At 50.8% G+C, this 17,805-nt stretch overlaps 1 protein-coding gene across 2 annotated transcripts in view; it reads right to left on the bottom strand.

Annotated features, from left to right (window-relative positions):
- The window catches only part of LOC135905985 (ATP-binding cassette sub-family C member 4-like), a 547,697-nt gene that overhangs the window by 30,279 nt on the left and 499,613 nt on the right, over positions 1-17,805 (bottom strand). For both annotated transcript variants that reach the window (XM_065437136.2, XM_065437137.2), the window contains one exon: positions 5,627-5,799. In XM_065437136.2, coding sequence (XP_065293208.1) covers positions 5,627-5,799 — 173 coding nt within the window. The remainder of the gene's footprint in view (positions 1-5,626; positions 5,800-17,805) is intronic.

Genomic DNA, 17,805 nt, shown 5'->3' with positions numbered 1-17,805 from the left:
GAAAAATGCTCGCCAAAAACATTATTGAACCGTAATGTAGTCCACGGGCATCAGCTGTTGTTCTAGTAAGAAAGAAGGATGGCTCCTGGGGCTTTTGCATGGATTATCGGCACCTTAAGAGGGTTACCAAAAAGGACGTGTATCCCCTACCTCGGATTGATGAAGCCCTGGACTGCCTCCACGGTGCTCGCTATTTCTCCTCTATTGACCTTTGCTCCGGCTGCTGGCAGACTGACGTGGACAATCTCCACCACGAGAAGACTGCTTTTGTAGCACCCGACGGTCTTTATCAATTCAAAGTGATACCGTTCGGTCTATGTAATGCTCCTGCGACATTCGAACACATGATGGACTCCCTTCTTCACGGCTTCAAATGTTCCACACGCCTGTGCTACTTGGATGAGGTTATACTATTTTCCCCAACGTTCGCTACGAACCTCGAGTTCCTTTCAGCAGTCCTGGACGTATTTCGTCGAGCACGTCTGCAACTCAACGCATGGAAGTGCCAATTTGGCCGTCGCCTGATTACCGTCCTTGGACATCTCGTTGACGCGAACGGAGTGCAACCGGACCCAGGCAAGATCCATGCTGCTACGCAATTCCCCGTTCCGAAGTGTCGCAAGGCCTTTTTTCGTACTTCCGCCGTTTCGTGAAAAATTTCGCGGCCATAGCACGACCACTAACCGAGCTTTCGAAAAAAGACGCCCCTAATCGCCCCTAATCTAATCGAGCTTCTCACAACGCCTCCTGTTCTGGCCCATTTCGATCGTTCTGCGCCAACCGAAGTCCGTACTGATGCCAGCGGTCATGGAATTGGCGTAGAACTGGCCCAACGCCAGCGCGGCAAAGACCGTGTTATCGCTTACGCCAGCAGGCTCCTCTCACCTTCGGAGCGCACATATTCTATCACTGGGCGTGAGTGTCTGGCCCTAGTTTGGGTGGTTGCGCAGTTCCGTCCATACTTATGCGACCGACCCTTTTCCGTTGCCACAGACCATCACGCGTATTTGCTGGTTATGCTCACTGAAAGATCCTACAGGAAGACTTGGTCGCTGGGCATTACGCCTCAAGAATATTCATATTCTATCACCTACAAATCTAGCCGGCTACACAAGGACGCTCGCTGCCTGTCTCGCTACCCGACAAACGAGCCTGACGACGCAGACAGTAGTACTGCCAATGGCACTTTCTCTATGTTTGCCTTCGCTAACATCGCCAATGAGCAGTAGCGAGACCTATCGATGTGAACACTCATCGAGCGTCTGCGTTCTACCCCTAACGACGCATCCGTTTGCCGATATGTCCTCCGGGGCGGCATTCTGTACCGAAGGAACTTCCCCCCTGTTGGATCTGATCTTCTTGTCGTGCCAAAACATCTACCACAGACTGTGCTCATTGAAGTGCATGACGCAACCACTGGAGGTAATCTTGGTGTAACCCGCACATACGACCGCGTCCGCCGCCGCTTCTATTCGCCTGGTCTCGCTCACTCCCTCCAACCCTATGTTCTGCCTATGATCCCTGCCAGCGTCGGAAAACACCTCAGTTGCTACCTGCCGGTCATCTCCAGCCGATCACCATTCCTGTGGAACTGTTCTTTCGTGTTGGATTAGACATCCTCGGTCCGTTTCCCACGTCATTCTCTGGCAGCAAATGGGTAGCCCAGTAATGTGGAAAGTTGGGCTAGTTGGTGACCAATCACCATACCTGGCTGGTGAAGCAGCGCATTGACACGGACACGGTCGTCTTGTGTGTGTTCTCTGTGTCCGTGTCAGTGCGCTGCTTCATCAGCGTGGTATAATGAAATGGGTAGCCGTCGCAACTGATTACGCCACCCGATACGCTATCACGCGGGCTCTCCCTACCAGTTACGCCACTGACGTCGCGGACGTTCTCTTGCGTGACATTATGTTGCTTCATGGCACTCCACAACCACTGCTTACTGTCCGTGGTTGTAACTTCCTCTAGAAAGTTATCGTCAACATTGTGCGTTCCTGCTCCACTAAACACAAGCTGACTACCCCATACCATCCTCAAACCAATGGCCTGACAGAGCAGTTAAACCGTACTCTTACCGATATGCTGTCGAAGTACGTTTCCAAGGACCACCATGGCTGGGACATTGCCCTTCCTTAGGTTACATTTGCGTATAATTGTTCCCGGCTCGGCACCGCCTGATTTTCTCCATTTTATCTACTGTACGGTCGCGAACCAAGCCTACCCCTTCACACGGCACTTCCTCCTGCTGCGATCTCAACAAGCGAGCATGCGCACGACGCCATCGCCCTCGCCGACCATGTACGCCAGCTTGCCCGTAGTCGACTGACGGCCTCGCAAACAACTCAGCAGCGTCAGTACAACGCCCACCGCCGAGACGTACAGTTTTCGCCCGGTGCGCTCGTGCTCCTGTGGTCACCTTGTCGCGACGTCGGACTTTCAAAAAAGCCTCTTTCGCGATACACATGGCCCTACCACGTGCTGCGTCAGGGGACGCCTGTTAGGTACAAAATTGGTCCTGTGAGTTCGATATCGTTCTCTACTCTGGCATCTACTGGTGTCGTGCACGTCCGTAGGCTCAAGGCCTACTACATTGCTTCCTAGTCCGGCCTGTAGTCGCACTGGGACGGCGCTTTTGCCGCCGGTGGTAGTGCTACGGAACAGTAGAGCGTTTTAGGTTAGGGGACGCAAGCGGCTTGCATCCCCTAAACTAAAACTCTCTAATATTTGCGATGACGAAGAGGCGCGCAGTGTGAAAACGACGACGGTGATTAGAGGCTAGCGCGGGCTGTTGCCTTTTGGCCAAGTGCGGTGTATTTCCTTGTAAATATACTTGTATATAGCTTTCCTTCTGCGTATTGCTACGTAACAATATCATAAAAGTATATGTGGTATGGTTCATATCGATGATATTGGCGGGTTCTGTTGTCTAGCCTTTTGTGCCTAATTTGTGTTTCCCAAATAAGGCTTGAGTTGCGAGTCAGCGCTGCTTTTGCTGCCTTCATTTCTCGTCCGTGTCTTCTGGCGCAGTTTTTCAGACGACTTCAGGGCAAAAGACAACTGCTTGAGCCAAATCAAATCATACCTTCGACATTTACTAAACACAGAAACAAGTTTTATTGTTGTCTTGAAGGAAATAAATGACATTATTTGCCTTTGATGCTCTTGGAAGGTCTTCAGGTTTTACCACGTGCAGCCACTTTTGTAAACAACTGCTATAGTAAAGGATGCCACAACAATTGTTTCGAATAGTTATCTTCAATGAAACATCCTAGTTATATAATTTTCCTTTGAAAATCACATGGAGAGCACATTAGCAATTATCAACGTATTTTGAAAATCACACTTTTTGGCCTAAGATGCATACTTGCAAACTGAGTTGAGGGTGTAAGGCGCTCACTCGCAACCCTCATTTTTGTTCGCACTACATCTGTCGCCTCTGGCATTTACTGCAATAAATTTTCGGCCGTATTTCACCAAAGAGTAAATGACTGGAAACGGGAACTGCCACCCTGCGGATAGCAGGGAGGTATCACGTGGGGTGGCATGCTTACTTTTTTCAGTTATGACTCGTGGACGGTGAATACTAATGTAGAGAAGCGGTGTGTTGCATTAAGGGGTGACAGTGGCGACGGAGTTTATGTGCAGGACCTGCGCTGCACGAAATCACGGTGACAAAGATGCACTGAAAGCAGCAGCTACAGCGGGACGCGGACGCTCATTTAAAGCAAATCTGCATCTTCCTCGGGCTTTTGCACTGCCATTGACGCTGTGCGGGGTCGGTTGAGGGTTTGTCTTACCCGCCGGCGCCATGGCAGAGTCGGCAACTCGCTTCTAAACAGCGCGTCGCTACAGTGCCCTGCAATTATGCGTGAACCACCACAAGAAAAAGAACACTGCACTAGCTACAGCGCATACAACTTAATCGAGAAATCCGCCAATGGGTCGAGCCGATGCAGTCACGAAACGAGTGAGTGCGTCTCCGCACTTCGCTCGTAGCAGCTCGCACACGTGGGGGGAAAACTGACGTCGTAAACCAGGCCTTGTTTGGGGTCTCTTCAATAAAGGAAACGCTGCAATTAGACATGCGAAATGTTGCGGATAAACTGGAGAAGTGTCATCTCAAGGTACGGTGAAGTGCGGTTCTGCTGTTACAAAACACAGAGCAAGCTTCCGCACGTGAAAATCTGGCGCAGCGCGGGCCGAAAGCAAAACCGCATTAACATAGTGTGCAGCGTCGAGACACATGTCCAGCCAATGAATGAACGCGCCATGGTATAGCTTAGTGTCTATGGCGTTGTGCGAGGTCACGCGTTCAACTCCATTTCGACAGGGACGAATGCAAAAGCGCTCGTGCGCCTATGGATTTAGGCGCGCGTTGCGTAACCTGGGGTGGTCAAAGTTAATCCGGGATCCCCACTATGGCGTGCCTCATAATGAGATTGCGGTTTTCGTATCCTAAGGGGCCCTGATTTACTTGAAGTATAAAATTTTTGCTATGATGCGATGCGCCCTGTGCAATAATTACGGTGCTAGCCTTCTCCCATGCTTTAGTAAGTGTCGCAAAACTACGCCTCAAAGAAGGAGAAGTGGTAAAAGCAACGTTCAGCATCAACTCACCCCTTCCGAATTCCCCTAAACGCTCAACTTCGACATTTGCCGCCGAAAGCAGCGCCAATCACCGGTGCAAGCAGCACACAAAGTTTTAAAGCGAAAGCTTCACTGGCCGCGAACTTGCGATTTCGCCGTGGTCGTGCTCCGAAGAGGCACACAACGTCACAACGCACGCCTCGCTGTAGATATTTCTCATTCTCTCTCGCTGCCTAGTCACTACTGCGCCTGCACCCCTCATAGCACCGAGCCACAGGTGTTCCGCCGCTGCGCAGCGCCACGCCTTTCCGCCGCCGCCATGTGGTATTACGTCACACCGCATTTCTCGTCGTTGCGCTCGCCTCTGCTCGCTTCGCCAGCTGTGTCGCATGCCTGATAACATGCCGGAGGATTGAAAAACAGAGCTCGCATGCGCCGGAACCACAGTTGAGGCGGCAGTATGGACGGCGACAATTCTGATAAGCAGAAGGAGGCATGGAATCGACATCGGAACGAGATCAAGAGGAAACAAATCGCCCAGAAAACAGACGAACAGACCACCGAATGACTGGCTAAACGCCGCAACATAGCTAGACAACCAGAGTACCCGGGACTTGCAATGAAGGTTAACGAAGGCTAACCATGCTATGCCTTAGCTTTCGCTACCTATATCCTGACATAACCAAGCTGAGTCACTGCCATTTTTTACTAGACCCACAGTGCGTAGGATTCGTTCAATTTTTCTTGCTTCTCATTCCATGTTTGACATAATCGAAGAACGGAAAAACATCCCTTTTTTTCAACATCTTTTATAGGTGTACGCTGCATACCAATCAATGTTTAACTCTTTGGAAAAGAAAAATGAAGCCATGAAACTTAGGGTATGTTAGCTGCCTATTTTGTTTGCAGATGTTAATCAATCAATAATTAACAGAACAGCCACGTACAAAAATATATGGCTACCCACCTGCAGCATGTGACGAGCAGCTTTGCTCTTTTCGGATAGAATCTGGGCCGTCCAAAACAAGAAAATTCGTACCTAGGGTCCACGTTGGCCGTTGCCTCGTCCATGACGAGTATCTTGTTTTGTCGAAGTACGGCCCTTGCAAGACAAATGAGCTGGCGCTGACCCACGCTGAAGTTGCCGCCCCCTTCGGACACTTGGGCCGAGAGCCCACCAGGAAGATCTTCGATGGAGGCCTTCAGGCGCACCTGCAAGCACGTCCGTTGTGATGAAAGAACAGTGGCGTACCACGCCACGCTCGGGGAAGCAGAAGCCAAAATGTACCAAATATTTTTTCGGACAAGGATGCTCTTGAACCCATGAATATTTAATGCATTATATACGCTGACTCGAAGCTCATGCGCAGGCAGCTTCCTTTATTCGATGCGTTGTGTAACACTTTGTTCCGAAAGCGGTCAAATAATGTTGAAAGTTAACTTAAAAAGTTAAATCATGGCGCTTTACGTGCCAAAACCACGATCTGATTATGAGCACATCGCAGTGGGCGACGCCGAATTAATTTTTACCCGTGGGGTTCTTTAACATTCGCCTAAATCTAAGTATGAAGGCGTTTTTTTTTTTTTAGATTTCGCCCCCGTCAGAATGCGGCCGCCGTGGCGGGGATTTGATTTCGCGATCTCGTGCTTAGCAGCGCAACGTCACGGCATGTAAGCAACCACGACGGGTACAGTTCACGGTTCGTTATTTCCCTGTGCCACATACTTCTTCTGACGTGCGCTGCTTCGTCGGCTTATGTTCTTACTTTCGCCGTTTCGTCAAAAACATCGCCGACGTTGCTCGGCCTTTGACACATCTTAAAAACACGCCGTTCTCATAGGGCCCTGAGCAAGCTCACGCGTTCACCACTCTCATCGAGTTTCTGGCCACCCCTCCCACACTTGCCCACTTTTCTCCGTCAGCACAAACCGACGTCAAGGCTCTCATCGACCAGCACGCCAACGACGAGCAAGCGCGGTACGTGGACGTGGCCGAATACCAACGGAAACTCTTCGCAGCGGTCGTCATAGAGGCGTCGACCGGCGCCACAAGGACGGCAGCGAGCGTGAGAAGCGCCGGAGCGGAACAAGCGGAGGTAGCCATCGCCTTGGCCATCGCCGACGCAGACTGCCACATGGTGCTGAGTGACTCGACACAGGCGGTGCGAAACTTCATCATCATCATCCTCATCAGCCTGGTTATGCCCACTGCAGGGCAAACGCCTCTCCCATTCTTATCCAACTACCCCGGTCATGTACTAATTGTGGCCATGTCGTGCCTGCAAACTTCTTAATCTCATCCGCCCACCTAACTTTCTGCCACCCCCTGCTACGCATCCCTTCCCTTGGAATCCAGTCCGTACCCCTTACTGATCCTCGGTTATCTTCCCTCCTCATTACATGTCCTGCCCATGCTCATTTATTTTTCTTGATTTCAACTAAGACGTCATTACCTCGCATTTGTTCTCTCACGCAATCTGCTCTTTTCTTATCCCTTAACGTTACACCCATCATTCTTCTTTCCATAGCTCGTTGCGTCGTCCTCAATTCAAGTAGAACCCTTTTCGTAAGCCTCCAGGTTTCTGCCCCTTACGTGAGTACTGGTAAGACACCGCTGTTATACACTTTTTTCCTGAGGGATAATGGCAAACTGCTGTTCATGATCTGAGGATGCCTGTCAAATGCACACCCCCCCATTCCTATTCTTCTGATTATTTCTGTCTCATGATCCGGATCCACGGTCACTACCTGCCCTGAGTAGATGTATTCCCTTACAAGTTCCAGCGCCTCGCTACTGTTACGGTCTTTCACCGCTGCACCACTATTACGACTTTGTGGTCCCGTAGCGCTCGTCACCCGTTTCGTGGCAGAGCGTTGGTAGCGAAGACTCCGAGCCAGGCGTCGATGAGAATAACGAAAGGGATTTTATACATTATATACAGGTCATTGTACAGGAGAAGATCGGATCGGCACTGGGGCCGAGAGCTCACACAACCGCGACTGTTCCCGCACGGCGACGTCCGGCGAAAACGCGTGACACATCTCACCCCAGTCGGGAGCGACACTGTCTCCCGGTGGGTCGGCGGATCCTGTTTTTCAGGCAGCGCGTCGCTGCTTTTATAATCCCCGAGGAACCATTATCACTCAAACGGCCCAATACAAAGTCAGCACACGACGGTCGTCCGAGGGGTCCAACCAGCGACAGCGCTGGCCACCCGGTTCAAAGTTCGCGCGCGCGGAGACCTCCATGCAAAAGGAGGTGCGGCGCCGGGCTGTCTGGCACACGCTGACACGTCTAAACACGTCGCCTGCCGATGCTTCTCCCGCAGGACACCGCTGCCTGACGGCTCAGCAAGGGAGAATTAGGGCGCTCGCAGGATAGATTCTGCATCTTGCAGATTCGGAATCCGGGCTTGTGGTAATGGCACAACAGCATCCCCGCCCTCAGATAAGGCGCCGGGAAGACGAGCTGCCTCCACGTGGCTCGGATGCCGGGCGCGCACGTTCGTCAGGCTCGTCCAAGTTCACGTCCAGTGTCGGGACGCCAGGTAACTTCACGTGCCCCGGGTCCGACTCGCCAGGACAGGAGCTCTGCTCACCGCGTCGTCGCCAAGGCACCTTGACCAGCTCCGCTCGGGTCGTTCCTAAGACCTTGCTTCTCGCCACTGGTCCCGCTTGGTCGTTCTGCAGCTTGCAAAACCGACCGGCAAAAGGCAACACCCAACACGAACAAGTGCCCTCTGTCTCCCGTCAAACACCAGACAAGGCCATAATTCAAATCAACCTAACTAAATTGCTATCCCTCTTTTTGCTCCCGCTGCAACAAGAGGCAGGTGTACGATCTAGTACACAAGGCTCAAACAACCAGTTTTCAAATTAACAACACAACAAAATAGACAACAAACAATTATTAATCAGCAATAATAATTACAAATGGAATGGTCCCCTTGAAATCACTTGGACCGAAAACATACTACTGAGGAAGCAAATGAGGTCATTCATTTTTCCCGGCGATATTTTCGCGGAATCCGAAGCTGCTTATATTTGCGACCCTGCTTATCCGTGTAGCGGCGGTACAATAAGCCAGATTCCTTGCCAAATGAAACCCCCTTTTTTTTCACTCCCCGTTTGACGCTCTTCCTCAGATCGGCTAGTGAACAATCTTCCTGTTGCTCGCGAATCCGAGTTTCCCTTTCAACTGCAGCCTGCTCCTGCCAGCTGGCGGAAACCGGAGCGAGTGTGGAGCCCGCGTCGCCTAATTGCGGCGTCGCGTCTATATCGCGGCTAGCACTGCACGCGTCACTCCCACTCACCTCCAGGACCCGCTCGCCTAGGCCAGCCTCCGAGCTCTGCCTCTCCCGTGACTGCTCGCCACTCAAGTTACCCTGATCAGTCCGTGTGCCGCACCGCCTTTCGCTCACCGACGCTAAGTCAAGTTCCCTCGACAGCGGGCGCGCTTTGGATCGCGTGGGGGCCATGTACGCCACGTCGGCAAAGAATGATTTGCCCTGATCCCTCAGCAGCTGCTCCGAGCTATTTGAGAAGAGGTAGGAAAATTGCTCCGGGAGGGCGGCTGACACAGCGGCTTCGGTGTTAAGTTTCCCAAACTCTCCTTCAATGATAACCGTTGCGATCGGTAAACAGACACTCTCCTTCTCGGCCACTTGCCGTATCCTAACGCACTCTCCCGTAAAATCACTCGAGGAGACGAAAGACGGGTGAACAACGTCCATAGTTGCTGCAGAGTCCCGCAGTGCTCGGCACTTCTTGCCGTTTACCTTAATTTCCTGCACATAGGGCTCCAATAGACGTATGTTTTTGCGAGTTTCCTGTATCGTTGCAAAAGCAATTCTCTCTGGGCAGCTTGCAGCGATGTGCCCTTGCTTTTTGCAATTGTAGCAGGTTAACGGTTTCCGTTTTTCAAAAGAACGCGTCATTTCGTTTCGCTGTTTCGGACCATCGTCATCATTCTGAGATGCATTCTGTCCATCCCTTACAGTTTCTTTGGGAAGGGACTCGTCTTCCCGAAACTCGCGACGCGTGATTTCCTTCCGTTCGTCGGGCTTCCCGTAAAACCCATCTCTCCTATCTGCTTTTTCTATGCGCACTGCCTTGCTGTGCAAGCTGCGGCGGGTGTAATACTCTTCCGCTAACTCTGCTGCCTTGTTTAGCTTAACCTCCTTTAGCCTATCTTGCAGCCAGAGCCGGACATCCTCATCAATGCAACGGTATAACTGCTCCAACGCGATGCATTCGACAATTTTGTCGCGGTCGTCGTAAACCTCTTCGCCCTTCAGCCATTCCACCAGGTCGGCTTTTAGACGAAACGCGAAGTCAACATTCGACTCCTTGCCCTTTTTTGCATACCGGAACCTCTGCCGGAAAGCTTCGGGCGACAATTTGTACTTCCGCAGTAGCGCTTCCTTCACATCACTGTAGCTCTCGAACGCCTCTTTCGATAAGCAAGTAATTACGTCTGATGCCTCCCCAGGAAGCAACGCTAACAGATTCTGTGCCCAGAGGGATCGCTCAATGCTATTCCGTTCGCACACGTGCTCAAATTTCACGAGGTATTTGGCCATATCCTCTCCGACGACAAAGGGTGGAAGTTGATCGCGTATTCTTGGACCGTTAGAAGTTAGATTAGGCGCCGGCGAGTTATTTCGGATCTCCAACTCTTTCATTTTAAGCTCGTGCTCACGTCGCTCCCGCTCTCTCCTTTCCTCCTTTTCCTCTTCGCGACGTTCCTGTTCTCTCCTTTCCTGCTCGCAACGTTCCTTCTCCCTTTCCTCCCTTTCCCGACGTTCCTTGATATCCGCCCAGGCCTCAGCGGCTTCCTCAGCCGTTACGTCCCCAGTCCTCATGACCTCAAGGATCGCATTCTTTCTTTTGGTTGAGCCCAACTCAATGCCCAACTCCTCACAAATTTCGAGAAGTTCCTTCACCTTGTACTTCTCCATCGTTCACACTGTCCTCCTGCTGTTTACCCTTTTTGAATATACCTGCCGTACGCTACTATAACACTACTAGTAAGACATATGCAAGTATTTCACACACTGCCCTGTTTACCCCCTCAGCATCCCCTGGTTTTCAAAACACTCTTACTAGGCTTGAAACACACAAGGTTATCACAATGCAACACCAAATCCTTCCCTAAGCTACTATAACCTGTGTCAGAGAAAGTCTGGTGTTTGAGGTAAACTTCAGGCACTCACCGCGCCGAGGTAGCTGATGCCGGTCAATCCCGTAGCTGCCATCCAGTGTTACGGTCTTTCACCGCTGCACCACTATTACGACTTTGTGGTCCCGTAGCGCTCGTCACCCGTTTCGTGACAGAGCGTTGGTAGCGAAGACTCCGAGCCAGGCGTCGATGAGAATAACGAAAGGGATTTTATACATTATATACAGGTCATTGTACAGGACAAGATCGGATCGGCACTGGGGCTGAGAGCTCACACAACCGCGACTGTTCCCGCACGGCGACGTCCGGCGAAAACGCGTGACACATCTCACCCCAGTCGGGAGCGACACTGTCTCCCGGTGGGTCGGCGGATCCTGTTTTTCAGGCAGCGCGTCGCTGCTTTTATAATCCCCGAGGAACCATTGTCACTCAAACGGCCCAATACAAAGTCAGCACACGACGGTCGTCCGAGGGGTCCAACCAGCGACCGCGCTGGCCACCCGGTTCAAAGTTCGCGCGCGCGGAGACCTCCATGCAAAAGGAGGTGCGGCGCCGGGCTGTCTGGCACACGCTGACACGTCTAAACACGTCGCCTGCCGATGCTTCTCCCGCAGGACACCGCTGCCTGACGGCTCAGCATCTTGACTTGTGAAGGGAGAATTAGGGCGCTCGCAGGATAGATTCTGCATCTTGCAGATTCGGAATCCGGGCTTGTGGTAATGGCACAACACTACCTATCGTAAACTGCTGTTCTCTTCTGAGATTGTTAAACGTTAGGTTAGTTTTCTGCAGATTAATATTTAGACCCACCCTTCTGCTTTGCCTCTCCAGGTCAGTGAGCATGCATTGCAAATGGTCTCTTGAGTTACAAAGCAAAGCAATATCATAAGGGAATCGCAACTTACTAAGGTATTCTCAATTACCTCTTATCCCCAATTCTTCTCAATCCCGGTCTCTGAATGCCTCCTGTAAATACGTTGTGAATAGCATTGGAGAGATTGTATCTCCGTGCCTGACGCCTTTCTTTATTGGGATATTGTTGCATTCTTTATGGAGGACTACGGTGGCTGTGGAGCCACTATTGATATCTTTCAGTATTTTTGCATACGGCTCATCTACAGCGTGATTCCGTAATGCCTCCATGACTGCTGAGATATCGACTGAATCAAACGCTTTCTCGTAACTGATGAAAGCTATATATAAGGGTTGGTTATATTCCGCACATTTATTTATCACCTGTTTGATAGTGCGAATATGGTCTATTGTTGAATAGCCTTTACGTAATCCTGCCTGGTCCTTTGCTTGACAGAAGTCTAAGGCGTTCATGATTCTATTTGCGATTACCTTAGTAAATACTTTGTAGGCAACGGACAGTAAGCTGCTCGGTGTATAATTTTTCAAGTCTTCGGCGTCCCCTTTCTTATGGATTAGGATTATGTTAGCGTTCTTCCAAGATTCCGGTACGCTCGAGGCCATGAGGCATTGCGTATACAGGGTGGCCAGTGTTTCGAGAACAATCTGACCACCATCCATCTACAAATCTGCTCTTACCTGATGCTCCCCAGCTGCCTTCCCCCTTTGCATAGCTAACAAGGCTGTCTTTAATTCTTCCGGCGTTACTTGTTGCGTTACTTGGGATACTTCGCCAACAGCCAAATCTGCACGAAGGCCGAGCGCGTACTGGGAGCTGCCGAACTGCAAGACAGAAAACTAAGACTCAAGTGGCTCCCGGAGCACGAGAGCGACGCTTCAGAACACAGTGAGAACCACAATAAGACGGCACACGCAGCGGCACGAGCGCTAACGAACCGCGCCCCGGCGACAGACCATCCGACGTGGTTCGGAAACAAGGACCGCACAACGCACTACGACCAAATCACGAAGGCCTACCACCTGGCTCGCAGGATTCTTGCACCCCCTCCCCCTTGGCTGAGTCGAGTGGAAGCGGTACTACTGAGACAGCTCCAGACCGTATCGCTACCGAGCCCGGGACTGATGCATCGCATGTACCCCGAGACATGTCCGACCGATAAGTGCACAGTCTACCGGAGGGAGACGGCAGTTTACACGCACTTCTTGTGAGACTGAGTTAAAGATCCAGAAGAAGCAAAATCAAGAACAATTCCACCGCGGTTCGACGCAGCCGCGAGGAGCTCCAACCAAGACCAACTGCTCTGGGCCGTCAAGCAGGTCATCTGGGCGTTCGAAAGGCAGGGACCTAGCGAGCCGGCAACGGCGAGCGGAGACCCGCGCTCGGTAACGGCGACATCGTAGATGACGTAGGCCCTTGTCGCGGCGCGCGAGCGCCCAACTACAGACACAAATAAAGTTGGTTTCAATCCAATCCACACTGACGCAAGCGGCCACGGAATCGGCGCTGTTCTCGCCCAACATCAGAATGGTACCGAGTGCGTGCCAGCTTACGCGAGCACATCGACGACTATTTCGATACAGAAATACACACTGGCGCCAGTAGCCTAGGCGTCGGTGCCGTCTTAGTCGAGAGCAAGGACAGACTTGAACGGGCGACAGCTTGCGCTAGGCGGTCGCTGTAAAAAGCGGAGGGCAATTATTCTGCGACCGAAAAGAAGTACCTCACCATCATTTGAACTACAGCGCAATTCCGCCCATACCTACATGGTAGGCTGTTCAAAGTTGTGAGCGACCATCATGCGCTCTGTTGGGTAGGAAACTTAAAGGACGCTTCAGGGCGCCTGGCGCGGTGGAGCCTCGGACTGCCAGAATACATCACTGTATTCTACAACTCTGAACGAAAATATTGTGATGCCGACAGACTGTCTGGCGCTCCCGTGGACACGCCACTCAAGATGACCAAGACGAGGATGTCTTTAGGTACAACAACCGCAGACGACTTTGCCGAGCAGCAACGAGTGGACCCTGAACTCAGAAGCCTTTTTTAGTACTTGTGAGGCAAGACCGACGTTGAACGGAGAGTATTTAAATGCCTATTTTCTTCGTTTTCTTTTTGTATACGACGTCCAGGTGAAAAAGCACTTTTCACCGGCCCGCGCGAACTACCTTCTCGTTTTGGCCGTAGTACTCCGGTCAGAAGTGTTGCACGCCCTGCGCTACGATAAGACAGCAGGGCACCTCTGATATTCCCGTACACTCCCAAGAATACATGTATACAAATATTACTGGCCGCGCCTCACCGCCGACGTCGCCCGCTACGTAAAGACATGCCGTGAGTACAAGCGACTCAAGACACCATCGACAAGGCCAATGGGTTTACTGCAGCCGGTCGTGCCTTCTTGTCGACCGTTACAGAAGATTAGGATGGATTTGTTGGGACGCTTTCCAACGTCGTCTGGAAACAAGTTGACACTAGTAGTAACCACCGACTACCTTACAAGCTACACCAGAGGGCAAACGCTGCCCAAAGGTAGCGCGGAATTAGCCAAATTTTTCGTCGACAACATCCTGCTACGACATGCTACGCCAGAAGTCATTGTTACTGACAGAGGAACGGCTTTCACAGCTGAGCTTACGCAAGTCATACAGCAGTATAGCCAGACAAGTCACCATAGGACCGTTGCCTACCACGCGAAGACGAATGGCCTCAAGAAAAAACTGAAGAATACCCTCGCCGACATGCTAGCAATGTACGTCAACGTCGAGCACAAGACGTGGGACGCGGTCCTGCCGTACGTAACCTTTGCTAACAACACGGCGGTGCAAGAAACAACACAGATCACGCCGTTCAAGCTGCTTTACGAAAGGGACACTATGACCGCTCTCGACGCCATGCTGCCGCACGGCACCGACGAAGAAAATGTCAACGTCGCCGCTTATCCGCAGCGGTCGCAAGAAGACCGACAGCTCGCCCGCCTGCGTATCAAGAATCAGCAGAGGACCGAGAGACGAGATTACAATCTTCGACGACGATATGTTCGACGACGAAACCGTGTATGGGCTTGGACGCCGATACGCAGACGAGGACTTAGTGAGAAGCTTAGACGCCACTATTTCGGACCCTACAAGATCATCCGACGCATTGGTGCACTCGATTGTGAGGTCGTGCCAGACGGCATTTCGGCATCACAGCGGCGCCGCTCACGACATGAAATAGTCAATGTTGGGTGACTTAAGCCTTTCCCGCAGCGCTAGCAGACTTTGCGAATTTGCATAGCTGAACTTTGGAGTGTGATTGGACTGTGTCACTTTGCAACTTGTTTCTTTTCTTAAAGAAGGGAATTGCGCTAAAAAAGACACGGACGAGTAAGGACATGGACGGGCGCACGGTCCTTACTCGTCCGTGTCTTTTTTAGCGCAATTCCCTTCTTTAAGTATGTACGACCGACTCGCCCAACAACGTGCTCTCCTGTTTCTTTTCTGTTTGGTTACTTTTGTTTCAAAAGTGTCCTTTTGCTTTTCGCTGTCCTGTTAGGTTTTTAGCATATCGACGATGCTTTTTCAGTGCGGACTTGGCACGCCTACTTGTTTAACTTTTTTCGGGGTGACCGCTTTTCACCGTCTAATAAATGTAAGTGCCCACCGCGGGACGCGCACCCATATGTCGGAAGTTTCTCGAATGTTTTGATGGTTCTACTTGCTGTCTGTTGTCACCGACGCTTGAGTGATCGGATGGCATGTGCGGCGAGAATTGTGTAGAAGTTTCTGGAAGACACGCGACCACCAGTGATTACTCTGGAACCTTCGATGGCTCATGTACAAACGCCGAGGCGCTTGACCGGGAGATTTTCGACGGTCGCCAACTGTGGTCGCCAAATAGAATGCGAGTTTCGTCATCCGCAGTTTTACTGCCTTCTTTGCTGTGACTACTACGTGGGAATCTCCCTGGAAACGCCGTCTACACCTTCGCCCGGTCATCTCCATCACACGTCATTGCTCTTGCTGCTGCCATTCAGTACCGCTGATATAGCAAACAAGCACTTAAGAACAAAATAATGAGCGCCGGAATGTACTGAATTTAATCCTGGGGTTACACGCGCCCGAACCACGGTTTCCTTAAGAGGCACGCCATAGTGGGTGACTCTTGATTATTTTGGACCACCAGGAGATCTTTCAGCCGCCCTAAATGATCGTGACATGGGCGTTCTGGTGTGTCGTCCCCGCACAAATGCGGCCGGTGCCGCCGCAATTTCATCCCTCGACCTCACCAGCACAACAGCGTCGCCACTAAGCCGGTGGGTGAGGAAAGGATGAGGGTGGCAGTTTGGTTTTTCACAGTAGAACGCCCGCAGGGATTGTGAAGATCCTCATAAATATGTTCAAAATTTCTCTGGCAAGCACCCCTTGTTGCAATGGCATGCCACTAAGAATGCAGAATGAGCCCTAAATTCTTCAACGTGCTCAGTATTTCTGCATGCAACAAAACCGCCGATGGGCAAAGTGGCAAATCATAAGCGTGACAAATCATAATGTGACATAATATGACATAATGAGTGACAAATCATAACCGTTGGCGCCTTCACCTACTTCATCAAATTTCATTAGCGGAATAGTGCGGGCGACAGGCACAAAATAATAGGAGTGTTCGCTTGTTTACGCAGCTATTGTTGAATTTAGTTATAAAAATGACGAATTGGAATTCGCGTTTCTGACACAGTGTTTTACCGCTACTGTAGCTACGAATTCTGGTGAGAAAAAATTAAATACTAAATTTTAGGAGGTATCATCTACTTTAGATATTAGTCGTTCGTCACGATTAAATACTTCGTGCATGTATGGAACACAACTTGAGAAAAGAACTATAAAAAGATTGTATTAATTTATTAGATTGTAGGCCCCTAAGCTTTCAGAAGAATGTGAAAGACGCCTGAATAGCAGGGTTGTACTTTTCGAGCATATGGAACATTTAAAAATCACCTGTGGCAGATAGCACAATTCTTGTCATCGAGCGAGACTATTCTAGCACGCGGGCATTCCTAGCACGAGAAATCGGCATGCATATTTGGCGAATTTACAGAAATTCATTAACTTCCTGATCAGTTACTTTACGGCACATAATGCAATTTGACGAATTTTAGCAGGTCAGCTTGCGAGAGGTATCCGCTTGAAGTTAATCTCCAGGAAGACACCAGTTCTGAAATATCACTACCTATAGTGTGGAATGAAATGAATAGGCATTCTAGTTACTTTTGTGCGCCATCGCATAAAAGAGCGTTTCGTTCAAAAAATGCGAGGACACCAAAGCCCTTCTTATAAGTTGTGAATGCGAAAGCATTGCTGTCCAATTGAATGCCCCTGAACGGTCCTTTTGCTGCGGTATATGTTGCCCAGTTTTGTGATTAAGTTGGCGCGAGTCTTTTCTTTACCTTTCGTACATTCGCACGTGCTGCGTGGTCGACTGCATTAACCACATGAAATTGCAACCCAACGGCAGTGCGCATGCACACATTCTCTTATGGCTGAATAACGCGGGCCGCACGTGGAAACCTCGACGTGGCGGAACACTTGCTCCCTCGATGGCGCCCCAAGAACTGCGTGAGAGCCTCTCCGCTAGTTTTGCTGAGCTCCTGATAACTTCGTCGGTGGTGTACTGGCGTAAACGGGCATGCTCTTGCTGTGGTTGCAGCCGCCGACGATGGAGATGCTTCAGACTCTATAGCGGTATGTGCTGCCCGAGCCAGCAAGCAGCAGCCTGCGGTGCCGTATGCCACGGACGAGAAACCGAGGGAGCAGAAGCGGTCACCAAGGCCGGCAGGGCGCGTCGCAGCGATCACTTTTTGCGCAACACCTGGCGCGGTATCATGACAGCACGGGTCTTGTTTCGCTAGCTCTGTTCAGTCGATGTGCACTGGTAATGCGGCGTGGCAGCCAATGGGAATTGAGATGACGCTTCGCTGCTACAGAAGCCGACTTTCTCGCTCAAAGAGCCATTTGATGCTTTCGCATCAAATGAAAGTGGAAAAACAGTGCATTTTTTAGGCGAGCTTTATGGCGGATTTCTCCAAACTGGTTTCATTCTGGAAATTAATTCCAAGTGGATACACCTTCTAAACTGACAGGCTACAATACGTAAATTGCAATATGTGTCTTAAAGCAACTAAATA

Source organism: Dermacentor albipictus, chromosome 1, assembly GCF_038994185.2.
Source record: "Dermacentor albipictus isolate Rhodes 1998 colony chromosome 1, USDA_Dalb.pri_finalv2, whole genome shotgun sequence".
NCBI classification, from domain to species: Eukaryota; Metazoa; Arthropoda; class Arachnida; order Ixodida; family Ixodidae; genus Dermacentor; species Dermacentor albipictus.
Note: the sequence above shows the minus strand (reverse complement) of the source record. Positions and strands in the feature narration are given on the sequence as shown.